At 40.2% G+C, this 21567-nt stretch overlaps 1 protein-coding gene across 1 annotated transcript in view; it reads left to right on the top strand.

Annotated features, from left to right (window-relative positions):
* Positions 1-7934: 7934 nt before the first annotated feature.
* The window catches only part of LOC140243863 (uncharacterized), a 34892-nt gene continuing 21259 nt past the window's right edge, over positions 7935-21567 (top strand). Inside the window, exon 1 of the mRNA XM_072323536.1 lies at positions 7935-8409. Coding sequence (XP_072179637.1) covers positions 7935-8409 — 475 coding nt within the window. The remainder of the gene's footprint in view (positions 8410-21567) is intronic.

The raw sequence follows: 21567 nt of genomic DNA, 5'->3' as shown, positions 1-21567 counted from the left end.
AAAGGGATATTTGGTACACTGCTGCTAATTCCAGCGTAGCTCTGAAATACTCCATTGTTACTCGCCTTGTAAGTGGTGAAGAAGCCGGAAGAAAGAGGAGAGGAGGAGGAGAAGGGTTTAAGCGATGCAGACTACAGCAATCCTATGGGTTTACGTTAAGCAAGGGACGGTCTCACCCACAAAGATATGATTGTTGTCGTATTTCTGTCATACCAAATCAAAATATGTGCATAGCGCATCCAGCTCACGTTACGTGGCATTTACAGGGTAAACGGAGGCGAGTCTGATCGCCAAAATAACTCGGGCAGTTGGAGGAAGATGGTGAGTGATTTCCTTCACCGACTTGTCACCGAAATCCGACACGCCGCAACACAAACCCCAGCTTTGAGGAATGATCACTGTAGATCGCCCTCAAAACGTGGGTGCATCCAACAAGACCACCCCACCCCTACTCCATCCCACCCCCTCCGCCTCCCTGTCCCTCCATCGCATGCCTCCCTCCACCAACTTCCGATCCACCGAGCCAAACTGATACCGGATGTCAGACCAACGTAAATGAGGAATATTTGACATTGTCTATGTGCCAGTTAGGAAGTCAATTGGAATGAAGCGGGATATGTTATGGGTGGCCTGAACGAGATCCGTCGACGTAAACGGATTGTCACCTGTGCTTTCTCTTGGGATTAAAACACAACATTTCAATATCCTAGAATTTCAGGGTGATTTCCATCGATTACGATGAAGGGAAAATTGAGGGACAATATGATGCGATTGTAATAGATGGAAAATAATAGATTGTGTGATGGGTACGTGATCCGCAAAGACCGGAAACGCCAGTCCACCAGCTGTGTTCCACGTAAAAAGCCCTCTCGTACCTATTGATTGGAGTTAACGAAGGACACGGGTGTTGAAATCACTGACTTGTGAAGAAATGTAAATAGGGGGCGCATGGTCCATCGACTGTAAGTCTGCCTACGGGATTCAGGTTTCGATCAATACCACTCCTATACTGTCCCGCCGTCAGCTCATCTTCCTCAATGACCGTGAACCATGTTAACGGAAGACAAGGAGTTGGTGAGCCAGATGTGATGGGTCAGGTTCTTGATGGACAATCAGCATGACCTCTGGAGTGCATCAAGACTAGAAGATCTCACTCCCTTTACCATGATCAATTAAAGATGAATGAAAATGGCCTCAAAGAAAAGAGTAATGGAAACATTATCTCGTAGTCATATTATAGACTCGTTAAGTGAATTAACAAATAACTCGTTGCATCACATCTTGACGTCACTACCCCAAGGACGATATCTCGATGTACTTATAACCTCACATACACGTGATAATCGAATGTTTGGCATGCTGAAAATCAATTTATTTACCTGCCTAGATTCTGATGACGGAACTAGATGCAGGAGTTTATACGTATTGTCATTTTTTAGTTTCGTGTGTTCATATGATATTACCGGTACCTTTTCCGCTCCGCATCAACGTAATTGTTGAAAACAACCAAACATTTTAAAAGAGTGACGCAAACGGACTCAAGCTGCCAGGCACCAAGGTTTTAAATAACCAGGGAAGCTGACTATCTCAGCAGTTTTTGATGAGAATTAAAAGAGAAAAGTTAAAAAAAAAGAGAAAAGACTGGCATACAAACGAAAAACCATAAGCAAAGATACATGTATAATCAAAGATACATGTATAATCAAAGATACATATATAATCAAAGATACATGTATAATCAAAGATACATGTATAATCAAAGATACATGTATAATCAAAGATACATGTATAATCAAAGATACATATATAATCAAAGATACATAATTATATAATCAAAGATACATATATAATCAAAGATACATGTATAATCAAAGATACATGTATCATCAAAGATACATGTATAATCAAAGATACATATATAATCAAAGATACATATATAATCAAAGATACATGTATAATCAAAGATACATGTATAATCAAAGATACATGCATAATCAAAGATACATATATAATCAAAGATACATGTATAATCAAATAAACATGTACATACATAATCAAAGATACATGTATAATCAAATAAACATGTACATACATAATCAAAGATACATATATAATTAAAGATACATGTATAATCAAACATACATATATAATTAAAGATACATATATATAATCAAAGATACATGTATAATCAAAGATACATATATAATCAAAGATACATGTATAATCAAAGATACATGTATAATCAAAGATACATGTATAATCAAAGATACATGTATAATCAAAGATACATGTATAATCAAAGATACATGTATAATCAAAGATACATATATAATCAAACATACATGTATAATCAAAGATACATGTATAATCAAAGATACATATATGATTAAAGATACATATATATAATCAAAGATACATGTATAATCAAAGATACATGTATAATCAAAGATACATATATAATCAAAGATACATGTATAATCAAAGATACATATATAATCAAAGATACATGTATAATCAAAGATACATGTATAATCAAAGATACATATATAATCAAAGATACATGTATAATCAAAGATACATGTATCATCAAAGATACATGTATAATCAAAGATACATGTATCATCAAAGATACATGTATAATCAAAGATACATATATAATCAAAGATACATGTATAATCAAAGATACATGTATCATCAAAGATACATGTATAATCAAAGATACATATATAATCAAAGATACATGTATAATCAAAGATACATGTATAATCAAAGATACATGTATAATCAAAGATACATATATAATCAAAGATACATGTATAATCAAAGATACATGTATAATCAAAGATACATGTATAATCAAAGATACATGTATAATCAAATATACATGTATAATCAAAGATACATGTATAATCAAAGATACATGTATAATCAAAGATACATGTATAATCAAAGATACATGTATAATCAAAGATACATGTATCATCAAAGATACATGTATAATCAAAGATACATATATAATCAAAGATACATGTATAATCAAAGATACATGTATCATCAAAGATACATGTATAATCAAAGATACAAATATAATCAAAGATACATGTATAATCAAAGATACATGTATAATCAAAGATACATGTATAATCAAATATACATGTATATGTTTCAAGTTGATAAAAGAAAAAAATCATAAGCAGCTGCAGGAAGTGAACGGATCAAATGAGATGATTATCGATGATGCAAAAAGAAACAAATTAACAGAAAGTCAGGACAACATTTTTATTGTATCCTTGATAAATCATTTTACTAAAGATCGATTTGCTCCTCAAATATACTTTCACATTGGTCATATCCCTGTGATGTGATTTGACTGAGGTTTTCAATTTTCCTTGTAACACTCACTTTCCTTTTCGGTCTCTTTGTATGATTTTGGCTCATATAGGGCCTACATAGTATCAATGATAATGATGATGACAATAATGATGATAATAAAAACGACAATGATAATAACGATAATAATAATAATAATAATAATAATAATAATAATAATAATAATAATAATGCTTTATTTATCCAGGGTAGCCTCTTAAGTGTTGCCACTGCTCTAACAGAGGGCCCTGCTGTTATTACAGTAGCGTTGCCACTTACCCATTCATACACCTGGGTCGACAGGCCCGGGCATGGTGGGTAAAAACATCTTGTCCAAGGACGTAAGCACTGGGCGGGAATCGAACTCGGGTCCTCCGATTGGGAGTCGGGAGTCTTACCCACCATGCCACAGTGCCCCCATTACATACTGCTGAATGTGAGGCAAGGCAAATGTAGTTAGGTTCTTTCTACTTTTCTTCGCAAAGAATCCCTAACCCCACCCTCTAAAATCAAACAAACAAACAAACAAACAAACTAACTAACTAACTAACTTAACTAACTAACTGACTATTTAACTAACACACAACAAACATATTCTGGTGATCCGGATACGTGAACAAGGGACGAATCATATACAATCGATATATACCACTGTCATTTGACTTGGTGGTCCAGTGTATCCTCAGAACACATTGAAGGATATAATGATCTACCAAATTTCATATTGACGAAGTTTAGTCAGTGGGTTGTCGCTCAACATTAGCTTTCATTTTGCTGGAAGAAAATAAAAACTCAATGAAAACTTGTCCTTTGATATAGATTTCTAATGAAGAAAATGTACGTTACAAATTTTGGCCCCATCAAACAGTCATTATATATGTCAAGCAAACTTAACACGATATTCTGAAGAGTGCTTTGAGTTCAGATGAACACACAGTGATGAAAAGAAGTCCAAACCAGACAGCCTGTATCAAACACCCGCATCAACGCGGCTGTGTAGAAATGATGAATGAACAATTTGTAGCCAGTTCCCCGTGACACTCCACGCTCCGTGTTCTCAGTACAAAACGCTTTGTTCGACACGGCAGGTGATATATCTCCGCCAATTTATCAAATCCGCATCTCGAATAGTTTGACATTGTCGCAGCTTGAATTACTACACTCAGTTGCCATAATTCGTGCCATCATTAAAAAAAAAAATACTACAGGCTCCCCACCCCCTCTCATATTGAACTTGGAGAAAAAGACGATTCGACTGCATTGTGGAAAGCTGTTAAAAGGACATTCCACGACCAGTGTGTCGGAACCAGTTGAAAGAATAGGATAAAGGCAGGTACTTCACTTCGAACTGAACTTGATTCACAACGGGGGCAATCAGGCGCAAAAGAGTCATTATTGTGTCTGCTAAATTGTAGTCTAAATGGAATGATTTATCACATATACTATCTGATGATAAGCCGTGACCTAAAGCTCTGATAAACATGGAAATTGGCATCAGATAGCTGAATTGCCCGTTTAGAAAATTTTGGACTGTCTCTTTTTCGGCCATACCCCGTCAAACTGATACTTCACAGTGTCGAGTTCTTGGAAAGGGAGGAGTTTGTCGTGATGTTCAAGTACTGTTCGATATATCCCATAAAGCCTTGCGTCTGTTGCCAAATTTCTCTTTCGGAAGTAAGATTCAAAAGCGAAATATTTAACGTCTTCCGCTCCGTAACTAAAATCCTTTTTGACATGTCACGACGAAGTCACAAATGTTAACAAGCAAGCCCAGGAATAAGGCTTTGCAGACGAGCCGCTTTCGGCTAAACCTTGGTTGGAACTCACCTTGACCTTTGACCTACCATCCCCTTCCTTCGAGCCGCTGTGTATTTATGGCAGCTTAACGACTTAATCTTTTTCTGGGGTTAACAAGGATGGGATAGAGGGATCCCTGGCTTGATCTCTCTGCCGTCATCTTGGATCGGTCCACCGTTGCTAGGCAACTGTCTCCATAGTCTCCGCATACACACCCTCCTTAGACGTAGCGTGATCTGTCATTGCCCGTCAACCAAGTTTGCTTTCAATAGCTTGGCAAAAAATATTTAATCCTAGTTTGTTTGTTTTTTGTTTGTTTTTTTAACCTAGTGATACAACACTGAATAGTCAGACACACATCATACAGTCTCGTCACTTGCTAGAAGTGAAATTTCACACATTTCATCAATAACCCTTATCTTGACTAAATGTAATGATCAGTGAAGATTACTTTATTTTTTTTTTCAACTTGTCTGCTAAACCAAAATGATCCCATTATTTCATAACGAATTAGAACCAGGATATTTAACAAGAACTCTCTGTACTCTTAGAAGAGAATTTCCTCTGATGGACATGGTTCGGATTATCGTTCGGCCCCGAAGAAAGTTTACGCTTAGAAAACTACATTTCCTGTATCTGATATCGGTATTGCTTGAAAACATCCCTACTTCAGCAGTGAACGTGTTGTGGTACATGAAAGATGTTTTGTTCGAGATCGTGTCTTGGATTGAATCTTGAATCAATCTAATCAAGCCACTGTCGTAATATCCGGCGTCTTTGCAGAGGTAAAGATTTAATGTCACACATTGTGGTTCGGAGAATTAATGTGCATGGGGCTTCTCGTGCTTTGACATTGTAGGGATGATTGGGATCCACTTTCTTCCGGTCACTGAGTTGGTCAGGCTGACTGCCGACTGGTCAGTTAAGAGTTTCCGACTTCAGGATACACAGTGATCGACGGGATGAAAGAAAGATAGAGTTGACGGAAGATAATCGATAAATAGGACATGATATCTCGCATGATAACGAGATCATTTTGGTTCATTCATTAGTTAGCACATTTCCGTTGACCTAGCTGTCAACCAAGGTTTTTACAGCTGAAATTGATTGCGTCCAATTTAAATTTCTGTGTATTCTTTTAATTTATCTCTTCTTTTTCTTTCATTGCTAGTCCTTCCTCCTCCTTCTTCTGCAGCTTATCAATCTATTTGCTATCTACCTTCTTCATATCCACCAACTCATCCTTTTTTGCCTACTTCCACCCCCTCTCCTCATTCGTTGGACGCCCCCTTAGCACTCCGCTGTCCCCGCTTGCGAGAGAAGTAGGGATGTTTCTCGTTTATCCGTCCGTGTCTTCATGTTTTATTGTGCGTAATGTTTGATAAAATAAAACAAAGAGAAAGAATATGAAAGGGGACAAAAGATCTTCGTCAAACCTGCTCATATGACTGGTTTTATGAAAATCATGGCCTCCACGATCACGATCCGACACAAAACGGAACTCCAGGAGTTTACTGTGACGCATTACAGGTCGTATGTCGGGATAACCCATCAACCAAACCTCGGTAATAGCTTGTCTGTCTGGATCACGTTCACAGTCGTTTTATCTGGTCAAATGTTATGACATGATGAACATGGACCTATTCTAAGATTAGTCGCGTTTGATAGCTGGAATCGTGAGATGAGTGATGAGCAGAAACAAGAGAGAAAATGAAGGATGAGAGGAGAGAAGGCGTGACACCGTGTCATGGGCTGCTGCCATCCTGGTATGTCATCGCATTGTACATAGGCCAGGATACTGAACAAAAACAACAACTATAAACATCGAGAGACAAAAATAAAGCACGTGCATACGCGTATGTGACGAGAGGTCCGATTGGCTAGCGCACGATAGTAGTCTCTCTACATTTCCTTTGCCATTATGGAGCAATGAGACGTCGTCTGTGATTGGCTAGAGGGCTGGCCTGGTTAATGACTGCGGGCGTTTACTGTTCGGTCAGCTTTGAAACTGCGGCGAGGCGTAGCTGAGATAGAACGTTGAGCTTTATGTTTGTTTTCACGGACATTAAACCAGTCGTTTGATCTCACCGACAAACGAGCTACGATTCTTTTTTTCCCTCCTATCGAAGTAATCGACAGTCGCATTTATTCATCGCGGCAGTTATTATTTTGAGCGCTGCGATTTTTTTTCTTCTTGCTGGTGCACCCCAGCTTCGTTCTTCTCCCGATTTGTGCTACTACTCTTGACATAGTAAGGCCGCTTCCGTGACACCCCGCGTAACTAAAAGATGGAATTTAAACACCGGCAAGCTCCCATCGGAGGCTAGACCGAGATCAGGAGCAGACGATCAGGTTTGGATGTCCGCGCGGCACGTTTCTTCTCAAGTTAACTGTTTATTTTTTCGTGAAAGGTGATCGAGTAGAGATGTGTATTATCCGATGTGATCAAAGTTTGCTCGCGTAGTCGAGCTGGCACACTGTAAGAAAAGACGACCACCATTTCTGGGACGAACAACAGCGAAAAGAAGCATCACTTTTGCAATTGTCTTTATCTGAGATATGCAATACTTACAGAAACACTATGATCTATAACGGAACAGATGCCGAAGACAAATTCTAGTAGTGTGTTTTTTCTATAGATTCTCGAGATCATTTGAATAATCTTCGTGAGTGGTGAATTCCAGTGTCTATGTGTGAACAGACAGACACACGAAACACGTTATCATTCCTCCTTCGAAATTCACCTAGGAATAACTGAGCCATCCAACATGGGATTGGTGGATTATCAATTGTTCTTCAGGACACACATATCATTATTCCATGTTTTGTGTTGTCTGTTCCAGTTGTCATCGACACTAGTAAGCAACACATATCGCACAGATCTTTTATCGAACCGCGCACATCACACGGCAGCAGAAATGCAGCTGCACCAGTGGGCACTCGCGGCGGTGGAGTATCCACGAACTCTGGACTGTAGCGTAGTCCCATTCATACGAGAACGTGAGTGCCTGGAGCTCGTACAGCGACCACAATCGGAAATGAACTTCTATGTGGCCCCGCCTCGTCCCGGTGGATATCACTCCGTTCTGCCCGATAGCGGGTTAAGTGGCAGGGGCACGCATGATGCAGTGATAGCTTTAGACCCGTACCCACAAGCGAGTTTTGGCCATCTTGTGATTATTTTCTTTCTGGATTTAAATTTAGGTCAAGAAAAGTGCCAGGAGAGAAACGGAAAATACCTAGGTGAGTCGCAGAAATTCCCCTCTTTTTTGATTGCCAGTTCGTCATATCACATGTGTTCGTGAGTCAGACAGAGTTCGAGAATACATTTCGCATTCAGTTGAGCCAAAAACTCAAGGCAGTGGTAAGATGTAATTTGACCATTAAATTGATTTATGTACCGAATACAGACCCCTTATGAAAGAAGAAAAGTAATAAAAGATTACTTCGTAAATATTTTCTGATTTGCGGGTCCTCCCATATTGCCAATAATATTGTTCAAAGATCACATTCGGAGTTTGAACAGAGTGTGTCGGATTACAGCTCACACAACAGGCATCTCGAACAGAATCGACTGAACACATTCTTTGAAGTTCCCTCCAATTTTTCAATCCCTCGGGCTTTTGCTAGTTGCTTTTTGATCAAATGACCTACCCTCGCAGTGATATGCTACGGTCGTGATTTAAATTTTGTGGAATGTGTAGCTACATCACGAGTTGACATTTTTAAGCCGTTCTGAAGCCAAGTCTAGTCGGACCTCCCAGCTATGTTTTGCAATTTAGAGTCACGATACATCAATTTCGTCATGTCAGTATCAAACATTAGGCATCTTGACATTGGGAGCGAACAGGTGAACTAGACGCGAGCTATGAAGTTTTGGCGCTGGGTTCGGGTTAGATTTACCCATGCAGCTTCGTCGGAAGTGAACTTCACAGAATTGTACAATGCCTTTATAAATATCTTGCTTCTTTTGCAGGTGTGATCTAGTCAAACCTTGGTGTCAGTCATGGTATGAACTTTGAATTCAAGATGTATTCTGGAATCGGGCTGGGGTGGAATGAAATCTGATATCATCATGATATCATCATATTTAACTTTATACAGCATGTACAGTATGCGCAGCTAATAGCCCTAACAAGAGATATTGTTCAGTACAACAGAGATAAAACCAACCAAACAGAGAAATAATGTTGTTCATCGTTGTTTATGTTCCATAGAACGTTTTATTCCTCTGATGGACGTTAACGGTTCCCTTTAAACTGAGTGACTGTCATTCTGAAAGCTTGTGAACGACTTGACCTTTTTTTTTGGGGGGTGGGGGGAGGGGAGGGGTTATAGCCACATAAAATAACAACAGCGCATGTACTACATAGCACGTATAGCTGTACATTGTATATAAACATGTCCGAGCTATATGAATATATATATATATATATATATATATATATGTATATACATGTATGTATATATATATATACATATATGTATATATATATATATATATATATATGTATATATATGTGTGTGTGTGAGTGTTGTGTGTGAATTTGCGTCAGTTCATGTTTTAAAGTCATACACTAATCATTCCAGTCAAATAAATGACATCACAAAGGAGCGGAGGTCATAATCAGTTAACAACGTGCATGCTCCCGTACACATTATAGAGGCGTCTGTCTCTTAATTACGTACGCGTGGAGTCTGATGTGACGTTATGTTCGACCTCCATAATATTATGTTCAGCTCCCAACTCGCCCCATGGTGCGCATACCTTGTCGCGTGGCATTCATTCAGTAGCTGCAATAGAATCAACATTAGCTGTAACCATGCTCTCGCGGTACGCTGTTGTGTGAGTACAGCCAGCTGTAGTATGTTTCCCCCATAACTTGTGGTGGTAAAGATGGTAAATTGCAGTCTTATCACAAATTATACAGTCATCATCTCGCCGCGGGTAGGTTGTCGCAACGTAACATTTTACGTTATGATCATTTAACAGCGTGTGTGTTTAATAAAGCAAATTGATAGTAGATTTGATATTAAGCGCAATATGAATCTCTACCTGCCCATTGCACAATTCTGTCTCCTGATAGATTGACACTTCATGTTTAAATCAAGTAGACAATCACTTAAAACGTAGAAAATTCATATCGAAATAAAAAAACGCGCTTGCAAAATACATTCCGACAAAATGGCATAACAAACCAAAGCAAAGTATGTACCAGGCACAACAAAAATCAACAACATTGTATATTTTATAAACGAGAAACGGACTTGCACTATTCAAGAGAAAACTCTTTGCCTCTGTCATCTCGTGCAAGCCACGTGACACCCATCAAGCCAAAAAAAAAAAAAAATGTACGCTCATAAATGGAAGCTGGGAGAAGACTGAACGACAAGGTCATTGCTCTCTCGGTTATCACTGCGCTCCTCACGCCACAATGGCGATTTGACATCCACGACCGTTGCCGTGACAACCATGCGAGGTATCGTTTTTGCGATAAAGATGGCATCCCTGCCAGATAATTCGTATCCTGATGGGTAGATAAAGAGAACAGTTTCGTACGCCTTTCACACACTCGACACCCAATGTTGTACCGGTAATATCAAACGGCAATGCTATAGCATTGTGTATACACGATTGAGCAGATCTTATGTATTCATGCACTATTGCACAGCAATATTTCAAGGGGTTTGGGGGACAAACCTGTTACATAATGACGTAAAATTATGCGATACTTGGGCGTTTTTAGTTTGAATTCTTTCCTATCCGTCCTAACTCTTGCAATACTCACAAAAAATCGAGATGAGACCATTTGGATGAAAGTAGAAGATATTTGCTCCTAGTTTTGTGCCTTATGGATATTAAAAAAAAAGTCTGTCTTGATACATTTCATACACTGGTCTTGTTTCACGATATTGTCATGATTTTGTGGTTTTAATAATAAAAGAATGTTTCTATCATGTTAAGATTCTAATGTTTGGAGAACATTCCATTGGTAAGATGCCATTTTTAAGGCATAAGTTTTCAGCTCGTGTTACCACCAGAAAAAAAAAACACCCTCCGAAGTCTGTGTTTTAGTTTTGTTTACATGTCAGAAGGTAACATGGCAGTATGACAAGTAAGATACTATAGAAAAGACACCAGACTAGGACCAAATTTTGCATATTTTGTTTCTAAGGTTACTTTTTTTTCCTACAGAACCACATTTTGTATTTCATGTATAGGGTCCTACACGATGTAGGTCATCAGCGTCTACTGTCAAATCATAGAATTTTGTTTCCATATTTTAAAACTCAGACTCTGGACCATTAATGTAATCAGTTATTTCAGCTTTTCATGTCACCAATTTTAGGATTCCGCCAGTTCCTCATTTCTATGAAATAAAACTTTGTAACAAAAACTAAGCTAGGATGTTTAGTTTCAAACTTATAACGTAAAGCTTCTCGGGGTTAAAAAAAGATGTGATGTGTTCTAATAATAGTGCTGCGATGGACATAATGAAAATTGTCTCATATTCAATCGTTCGTTTATAAACTGAGGTGTCCAGGAAATTTGTTGGGAGTGAAAGGGAATGAAGTATTTTGTGAAGTATTTTAACCCTATTCTTTGGAATTTGTGTTTAACTTTTAAGACTCTTTAGTTTGCACTAGATTGTTGGGCCAGGGTAAAGTCAAACATTTCCTTTTAAATACGTCTCCTCTCGTACCGATGCCTGTAGTATATTTATGTAATGTTGAGACTTTCATCACCGCGAAAGATCGTCTTTCCTCGCCTCTGTTTAGTCTCAATGCATGCCAACTCTTCCACCGAATTTCTTGTCCCCATGTTTTCGTTTCCACATGGTCCGTGACGAAAATCCCTCTAGCTTGCCACCATCCCATGGTTCCATGACTCCAGCAAGCCGCGAAAGGAGTGGAGGAATAGTGCATTTTATACGAATATATAGTCAGTTCCCCAGCGGCGGCTTGTCAGAAGTGACAGTAATGGCGGGTGTGCACGATTTAATGATATCAACATTCTTGCCCCTCGCTCGCGCAACGCTCTTCAAACCATTTACAGTTTCGACACTTGCCATGCTTGCAGTAGGAGTCGTGCTATTTATCTCTGTCTCTGCTCTCAGCTGCACAGCATCTTACCTCCGAGATGAATTGATCCTTGCCCTCCTCCTCCTCCCCTTTCCTCCCGCATCTTTAACCCCTCCCCCTCCCCACTCCACCTGTCATATTGTTTCCCTGGTAACTGGTATCATGAGTGGACGAAACATACCAGATGTGACTATGCCTTAGTTTGGGGCGTGTGTAGAAAGCAAATTGATATTGTTTCGCTGCAGCAATTTCATGGTTCGATAGTCCGAAGGTGAATAAATTTCGTTAATCCGAAAAAAAAAAGAAAAAGAAAAAGTGCGTATGCTAACGACATGAGGAATTACGACCATTTTTAAAAATTATTATTGTAGGATAATAATCGAATTGTCGAACTTACAAACCTCATTTCATTTTCGAATTAACAAACCTTCCGAATAGCAGCCTTCTTTCGTTTTCGAAATTACGAATCGTCGGAATAGCGTGCCTTCAAATTAACGAACTGTGATCATCAGATCTGTACATCCCGTATATCTTACCGTGTCCAGGCGTCTAATTGGTAATTAGTATTTTTTATTATGCACTATTATTATATTTCAGTATGCACTAAGATAGTAATATAGCCATGCAGGTAAACCTTCTTACAAATAGTATAAAAGACCAGGGAGCTATCCCCATTGTAAGACAAGGAGCTCGCCTATTGTATCTCTTTGGGGACATGTGACAGGAGCAGTTCTGCAAGATCAATAATTGATAGTCCTGCAATTTTACAAGCATATCTTTATCCTGATATGTCATCGCTTCTCCTAGCTGGCAGAAAAAAAAAAGGCAAAGAAGATTAAATGGTGGAGAAGTGTTCTTAGATAGTGCTGTCAATTGATATTTGCGCCACTTGGTCACAATCTGACAGACAGGGTAAGAAATCCGCCACAGAGAGAGATGAGGGTACTGGGCTACGTCCCGATGCTAAGTTCCATCGAACCACCAGAATCCCGTATGTTTAGTTCCATCAAACCACCAGAATCCCGCATATGTTTAACGTAGAATTGGGGGAGGGGTGTAGTTTTTACGGCAAATTCCATCACTGAGATAACATTTTCCCGAATATTACATGGCGTTCGCTTCTCCATAAGGCAAATTAAACATATCATTCATATATACATTTCAATTTGTTTGAACCCACAGCGTAACGTTATGTTAGTCCTTTATATGGCTAATTGCCTTTATTGATGTTTTACTTGTGTTTCCGAAACTTTGGTTTTTGGAGTATAGAACCACAGCAAAATAACTTGGACTAGAGAGGGCGAATATCCCTCAGCAAGCTCAGCTTGAAATCTCGATACCCGTTGCTACCTGGTTATCCTATAACAGTGATTTCACCTTTGTAAGCTCGCGTGCAACCATAACGGGGGAGGGCTGCTTTACGAAGATGTTTAAAATGGAAAGTTATAGAACATGGCGAAAACCTTGAGGAATAGAAAAGAGACCCAAATGATTTTTCGGTCAAAATCTCCAAAGTAATGGCAGCGTTTTCTCAACCCAGACTGCCCAGCCTGCCCAGCCTGCCCAGCCACTCCCCCCCCCCCCCCCATCATCTATCACTCTTGGGAATTATGATTCTATTAAAAAACAAAAACAGTTTTATCATCATTCTCGTCGTCTTCAGCCGCTTGAGTTATTCATTCCTAAGTTTTCTAACTTTTACAATGATGCCATTCTCTTGCTTGTCGGTGTGTGTACGTCTTCGGGGTTATGGTTATGGGGCGTGCAGGAGAGCAGGGATTCGGTTGTCATGGCAAAATTCATTTGGCTATTCATATTTTTGCAAGAAATGTTTAGGCTATTTAGTTTACACGATCTTGTGACTGTCTGTAATATAGGATCGAGATGGTCTTCGACCTTGCTTTGGTAGTTGGGATCTAATACCTTATATGGCTGGTCATCTAAACCAGCTTTCGATTCTCTGACATCCCAGTAAGGGTTGAATGAGATTTATTCCTAACTCAGACCGGTGAAACTGGAAAAATTTTGTCCACGGTGTCCATGGATGCAAGAGGCAAGTATTACCCTTTGCTTGGTATGACTAGGCGGCCAGGGGTTGTGGAAAGCCCGAGCCTGTCGAGCATCGTGACAGCCAGAAAAAAACCTGACTGCCAGTAGGAGAGGAATCGCTTTATGCGCCGTAAAATTACCCATAAACTCGGCCGACTCTCTGGGGGATTCCGGTGCCAAAATAATAAAAGCCGGCTAGCCTTGCACTTGTTGATATACGGTATTATTAAAACTCTGAATAACCATCGTGCCGATATGTGCCCGTGTTTGCCGAATGCTGCTATTTGAACTGTTCTTTCTCGGCACAAGTTGCTGTGGATTTTTACCGTGGAGAGCCCTTTTCATAATTCGGGGGTTTACCTCACTTTGGTCTTGGAGCTGGGTCCCTGGTCTAGCAGCTGGTCCCCGGGGGCCTCGCCTGATAATTGGCCTAATTGCGTGTCTGGATATCGGGTACACTTGAGGTCAAGCTCAGGTCACGCTAACTCCCAATGGTGTAAAATGACTTCCAAAGAGCTTTGCCGCTACTAGCCGAGAGGGAACACCGCTTGTCTTGCCTTCTACTACCAGTAAGCCACCTCGCCCGTTTCGGAGCTGAGGGGAGAAAGGGAGACGACTCCTCAATAGAAATTTGTTGGCATCGAGTCTATGTGGTTTTGTGCACACTTGGCGCTCTGGTATTGATATGTATCTAATTGCAAACGCGGTGCTTTTGTGGCTACCAGATAGGCGAACTGTATATGTGGGGCTCGGGAATTCAGTCTAAATAGACCCGATTAGACTGGATTTCACCGGGCTGGCTCTAAGAGGGCACGGGGTGTGAATACCGGTCCTCCGGGGAGTCAGTACGCCAGGGCTGCCGGCCAACTGACTAAGTTCTGTAATGCCAGGTTTTAATTGCACCCGCAAGTAAGAAACATGCCGTCGCGGTTCACTCCAAAGAAGCAGACTATTCTCCGTTCCAGACCGTGACTTAGCGCGGTCGATGGGGCAACAGGTTATACAAATTAGTTACAGACACTCTAAAATGAGTATCATGTGTGTTTTCGTCCATTTTGAGCTTTATGAGTAGTAACGCCTTCACACCATGCTTATTTTAGGAGTATGATACATGTACACGAGGTCGTGTTGGCCTATAAATTTCGTGAGCTTGTGAATAACGTGTAGAGTTAAACTGCAGCCTGAGAAGTTGCCCTACAAAGTCCAACTTTCTGCTGGAGATGAAGAAGAACGTGAACGAGCCTCGACGCCTAACGTGTTGGTGACGACGAATGGATGTGTTGTTTTGCATCATGAAAATTCTCACTATAAAGTGACTACCAGACACGTTAGTGTGTCTCTGTAAATGAAAATACAAATACATAACGCGATCTGTACAGGCCCGGTGCATGTAGCCAAGGGCTGAGCACTCTCTGGGATTTGAGCTGCTGGTATAGACGCTATCTAATACCAAATTTATCTTACACCAGTCCGATGCCTCTTCGGTTATCAGTCGTCATCGATCACTATCGATACTGTTCAAGTCTACTTTCTGCTTCTGCTATGTAATGAAGGTTATGCGATTTTCGTTTTCCGGTAAACCTTACATTCTCGGTCACGAGATGTATAGATACAACAATCCAATCAGGATTTGGCATGTTTGGTGCCCTCAGAGCTCAGTAACTATCAATGCCACGTGATTCGTGTCATCCGTAGACAATAGTGCGTAGGTGTTAATTAATGTGTTTACTATTCGTATTTAAAACAAGATGCGTGGGTGCTGCCGGCAAAAACAAAACAAAGCAAAACAAAAACTAATTGATTATTGCACCGTCTGTGTTAAGGGTGCGTTCAAGATGCGATAACACCAACTTTCTAGGGTGAAGGTCAAACATCTCTGATCGATCGTTTGTGGTGTGTAGTGACTAGCTTTCGAAGTTTGAAGTTTTCGTTCATGATGCTACTCACGTGTTACGTGTGATGTATCAACGTTCAGTTGATTGTATTGGTTTTTATCAAGGAGATACCTCCTTGGTTTTATCATAAACTTTGAGAGGTAACACCCATGTCACACATATCCATCAGATGTTAGTAACGCATAGTCATGTGTAATCTCATGGCATAATGACCTTCTGATTTCATTCAGACTCTTTATTAAAAAAAAAAAGTTGTGAATGAAATTCAAGTAAAATTATCATACCTTTCATTATAAAAACACACAGCAAAAACTATAATTCATTATTGTTATGCATGGTGTCACATTCTGTGACACCATTCCGACGGGAAGGATTATGGGCGTGAAATTTTGCCTGCATTTTCAGCTACATGTAGGCCTGTTCTGTTAAATTATGTCTGTTATGACCCAAACTTACAGTAAAACAATACTTTGTCATTGTAGTATGGCAGGAGCTTACTTATTCTCAGCAAACTAAAGGGATTTGTTATGTCTGCATAAATATGAGAATCCTATAAATAGATGTAGGCCTACTAACGAACATGTAACCAACTGGAGATATTCAAAAGACAAATGCCTTGTTGAAGTTCACGACATTGGGTCTTACTTTGGGTAAAAGGCCGGGAAAATATTTACATGTAGTAACGGGACTTTCTGTACATGGTTTCCCGTTGTCATGCTGCAATGACGAAGCCTGCATGTTTGTTTACATGGCAACGCATTTGTTGAACTTTGTTGTCGGCCTGAGACAGAGGGTGTGATAATCCGTTCACCACACGGGATTACGGTGATATCAAAAGAATAGCAACACCTGGAAAGAGATAACAACGAAAAGACGTTTGATGTCGAGTTTTAATGAACTAAGCAATAACGACACTCGTGCACTATATAGTATGTTTATACGAGACACGCACACCAGCGTATATTCGAGCACTGGTTTAGAGGATTTTGTGTTGCTTCTTGTGTATTCATTTTATTCACATATCTGTATGGTCCTGGTTCTACTGATTACGATGGCTCTGAAATCTGTAGAATGAATATCGTATCAATCTGTCACCAGGTCAAAATGTAACGTCATGTTAACATGCGAAACTGAAATTCTAATTAATTTGTTATCGCTGATAGTAGTTGCATTTATATTAAAGATAATTAAATCAATAATGATGGCAGTAATAATTATTTATCTGCATTAATCTGATTCATGTTGATAGCCGTAACTTACTTGTACCAGATACTCATATGTTAGAAGTTTGATATGTCACAAGTTTGATATGTTAGTTTGACAATACATGTAAGAGATCAGTATCATCTACGAGATTTCAGAAACGTATTGAATACACTCCGCCTGTAATATCACTGTCCCTCGATTATCTCGATAGTATGGCGTTTGTGAACTCGGACAACTTTGGCAACCATATAATCAATTTACTATAACAAAGTGCGTAAATATAAAACGTCATTGTCGTTTAAGTTTTCATTAAAAATGTTGAACTGAGGTTATGAAGTTCCCCATTTCTTGTGGAAATGCTGATAAATTGTCCCGATATTTACGTGACATTTATTGCCATTAGCAATCGTGTGTTGGTTGTGACTCTCTCACAGGACCGTTATTTTGTGTCCTATCCGATGGACAGAGTGTCCTGCCTCTACTAGAAGGGACGGCACGATAACACACAGTATTGCTCAGTAAGACTCCGTGGGATTCGAACCCGCGCCCGAACCTGAGTCATTCGATTGAAAAGTAGATGGGGCCACCCTCATTACATCCCACAACCTCCTAATCGATTGAATCGTACACCATGAGTAATCCGTGTAATGAATCCTATACAGACTCTGACACAATCTTTAGAGGGGTGATACGTTGTCTTCCCATGGCGTCTTACTATTTACCATGTAATCCCACAGTTGTGTGGTACCCAACCTAAACCCTATCTACACCCATACTTTCCCTCTTTACAACCTACACTACCCCTCTTTTGCAACCCTGCCCCACCCCCACCCCTATATGCCCTACGTCTTCCAAACCGCTACCCCATGATTATCTTCTACACCCTATCCATTCTCATCCACACCATACCCTAAATCTTCCACACCTACCCCTATCTTCCACACGCTATACCCCATCTCATCCACACCACACCCCATGTCTTCCAAACCGTACGATACCCCATAACATATCTTCCATGATCATATCATATCTCTTCCACCACTTTCCCATCACTTCTACACCCGTCTTACCCCAATCGTTCCACACCTTATACCCAATGTCTTCCACACTCTACCCCATATTTACCACACCCTTTCCCGCTCTTCCACACTCTACCCCATCTTTTTCACTAATATTCTCATCCACAGCATATTCCGTATCTTTCATACCCCTAGCCCCGTATTATCCACACCTTACGTAATCTCTTCCACATCCCCACCTTCCTCCACACTTTACCCCAGCTCTTCCACATCCTACACCTTCCACACCCTACACCTTCTTCCACGCCCACCCCCATCTCCTTCACACCCCTGCCGTAGCTCACCCCACTCCCAATCTTGCCTCCTCACCTCTTACGACCCCGGGCACCCACATGTCCCGAGCCCACTTGAGAAAGACAAATAGTGACGAATTAAAGAGCGTACAGTCAACACACCTTGGCGATAAAGAGGCGAGGATGAAAGACGGTGCCGCGATGCTAATCCTCGGCATCTGTCACATCGCCTTGCCACAACTGTGTCATATCTTCCCGTTCCTCTCATTGAATATCCCTCGTCTCTGTGTGAGAACAGGTAGATGAAATGAAAAGATAGTGTATGTCTCACGTTTTCAATCCTTCTCAAACAATGAAATGGATGTTACTGCAATGGGAAGTGAGCACACATTTGAAGTGAACTTAGTGTGCTACTGCTGGAAGAGTTCTGCACGCGGGGCCAGCCCAGTGAGGTGGTGGATCAATGGCACCTGCTCAACCCAAACTCGCGTAGATCACAGACATGACTCTCCATAAACCTCAGATAGGGGAACGGTTTGTTTTACCGTCATGATGAACACGCACAATAGGAGTGTAGTCCATGAGATGCAAGTCACCCATAAACAGATTCTCTTGAGAATGGTATTTTTTTAAACCAATGATGCAGTTCAATGAGATGACGTAATGGTAAGATTTACCAGTCATATTACATACTGTATTGACACAGTACGTACATCCTTGGAGCATGGAACTACAGCCATGCTTGGAGACTCGCCCCATTACAAATCAACAAACCGAGAGCCTAGGCATGATTGGATCCAGAATCTTGCTAACATATGGTGCGACGGTTCAATGAATGAGATCCCCCGGCTGACTGGGGAATTAGGAAACGTATGTTCGAAACTATCTCAATGGCTCTTTATCCCCGTACCGCTTGTCAGTCAAACTTAAACTCACCCCACTAAGGTATCTGTTTAATGAATGGGTGATTGCTGGATCAGGTACACAAGTCTTTACGATGCTTTATCTTGCAGACCTACAGAAATTGTCCTGAATAGAAATTCATTAAACTAAAGTAATGGATATTAAAAGAAAAAAAAAACAGCTTTGAACTCTTTGAACTAATATGTGTAATATTGGGTAAGTGAAGAAAGTTTTGATAGCAAGTAGTCATCGTACATGACGTCATGTTGAAATCTTTCAATAACGGTTGACATGAACATGCCGTGACTATGATACCTTTGCTGTACACAAAACACAGAAACATGTCATCCTGTCGTATTTGATTAAGCTATTTCGTTTACTAATGCTTCTGCAATGAATAATTTCGTATCACTTCTACTGAAAAGAAAGATTTTTTTTTTCATGGATGAAATCTGTCTCGTCCCTGTTATATATTTGGAAGACAAAGTGTCTGTCAAAGAGTCCGACTCTTGCAATGCTTCACCGATAAGTTGTGTTCGTTGGTGTCGTCTCATAGTATTCAAGGAGTTAAGAAAAAGTTTGGGAGAACGCCCTCAACGATTAGGCGAGAGAGGCAGAGTCCAGGGAAATCTCCCCTTTGTCCTGTAATTGTGCAGGATTACAGCGTCCTTAGCCTACATGTCTTCGCACCCTCTTCACACTCCACGGATCCCAGGGACACACCAGTCTTTGATCTCCGCTGACTTACAGACACGCTCAACTAGCACCGCGGCTTGCCCCACAGTTGAATTCTTATTTTAACAAATTTGACGAAGTACTCGAGAAACGAAACTTGTCGCCTCTGCTGAATGTGGGGTAACCATCTAGAGAAATTCCGGAACTTAGGCAAGAGAGTGGGGGAAAAGAGAGAAAAGAGGAAATGGAAATTAAATTGATGTGCTCACACAAATTATTTGATGGGTAAATAGGAGGGTAAATATACACATCGGCGTCGATAGTGTGGGTTTATTCTCGTGCTTGAGTCCACGGCCAAAGTAAGCCTGGTACCTGACCTGTTGCAGCAGGGGGCAGCCAAGTTCAATGTATGTGAACCAACTTTTCTACCCTATTCGAGTAGTGCTGTTTAGTCGGGGGGGGGGGGGGACAAATTCGATATGAAACTAAAGTGTGGGGTAATTATATCATACAGATAATGCATACGCTTATATCTTGTTTCAGGGTATGGTTTCAGTGATACAATTAGAAAATCATAATAGAGATCAACGAAAACTGAACACGCAGTTGAGATAAGCCATATTGGGAGTTTATTCCCAAGCCTTTCAGTCGAAAATTTATTTATGAAGGTTCTTAGAAAGCCCATTCGATGCTGCCCTGGTCTACTTTTATATATTCAAGATTTGACAATTGACAATGCCTTATAGATGGCAAAACTCATTTCTAGTGCCATTAGATTTAAGAGTTAATAGTTCAATTGTAAATCAACAGTTTGTAACAAAGATCCATACAAGAAAGTCGCAAGACTCTCTTCAGAGGATGAACTTCGCGAGAGTTTTTACGCTAGAGAACTTTGTCATATTTGTTCGTTGCTTAGTGTCAGATCAAGGAGGTGTGTGATGCCTCCTTGGCCAGAGTAACGAGGTGAAAACCGTCCGTATGAGAGCCAGTGGAACCACAAAAATCACCCGGACGTGATTGTGACATAAACATTGTAAATGACATACGGTTGTCGAAACAATGATATCGCGCATAGATATTGATGCTCGATGATGTAAGCTGTTTCTTTTTCTCTATTTACATCTCTTTGCTGTGCAACTGCTGTGTGTGCATTATGTGTACCCCCCTCCCTAATTATGTATATGATATATGAGATTTACATGTTCATGAATTTGCGAAAGATAGAACAATGAATAAAGAAAGGAAGACAAAAAGAACAGCGTAAGAAAAATAGAGAAT

The sequence above is a fragment of the Diadema setosum genome, chromosome 20 (assembly GCF_964275005.1).
Source record: "Diadema setosum chromosome 20, eeDiaSeto1, whole genome shotgun sequence".
Classification (NCBI taxonomy): domain Eukaryota; kingdom Metazoa; phylum Echinodermata; class Echinoidea; order Diadematoida; family Diadematidae; genus Diadema; species Diadema setosum.
This window is presented reverse-complemented; position numbering and strand designations above follow the sequence as displayed.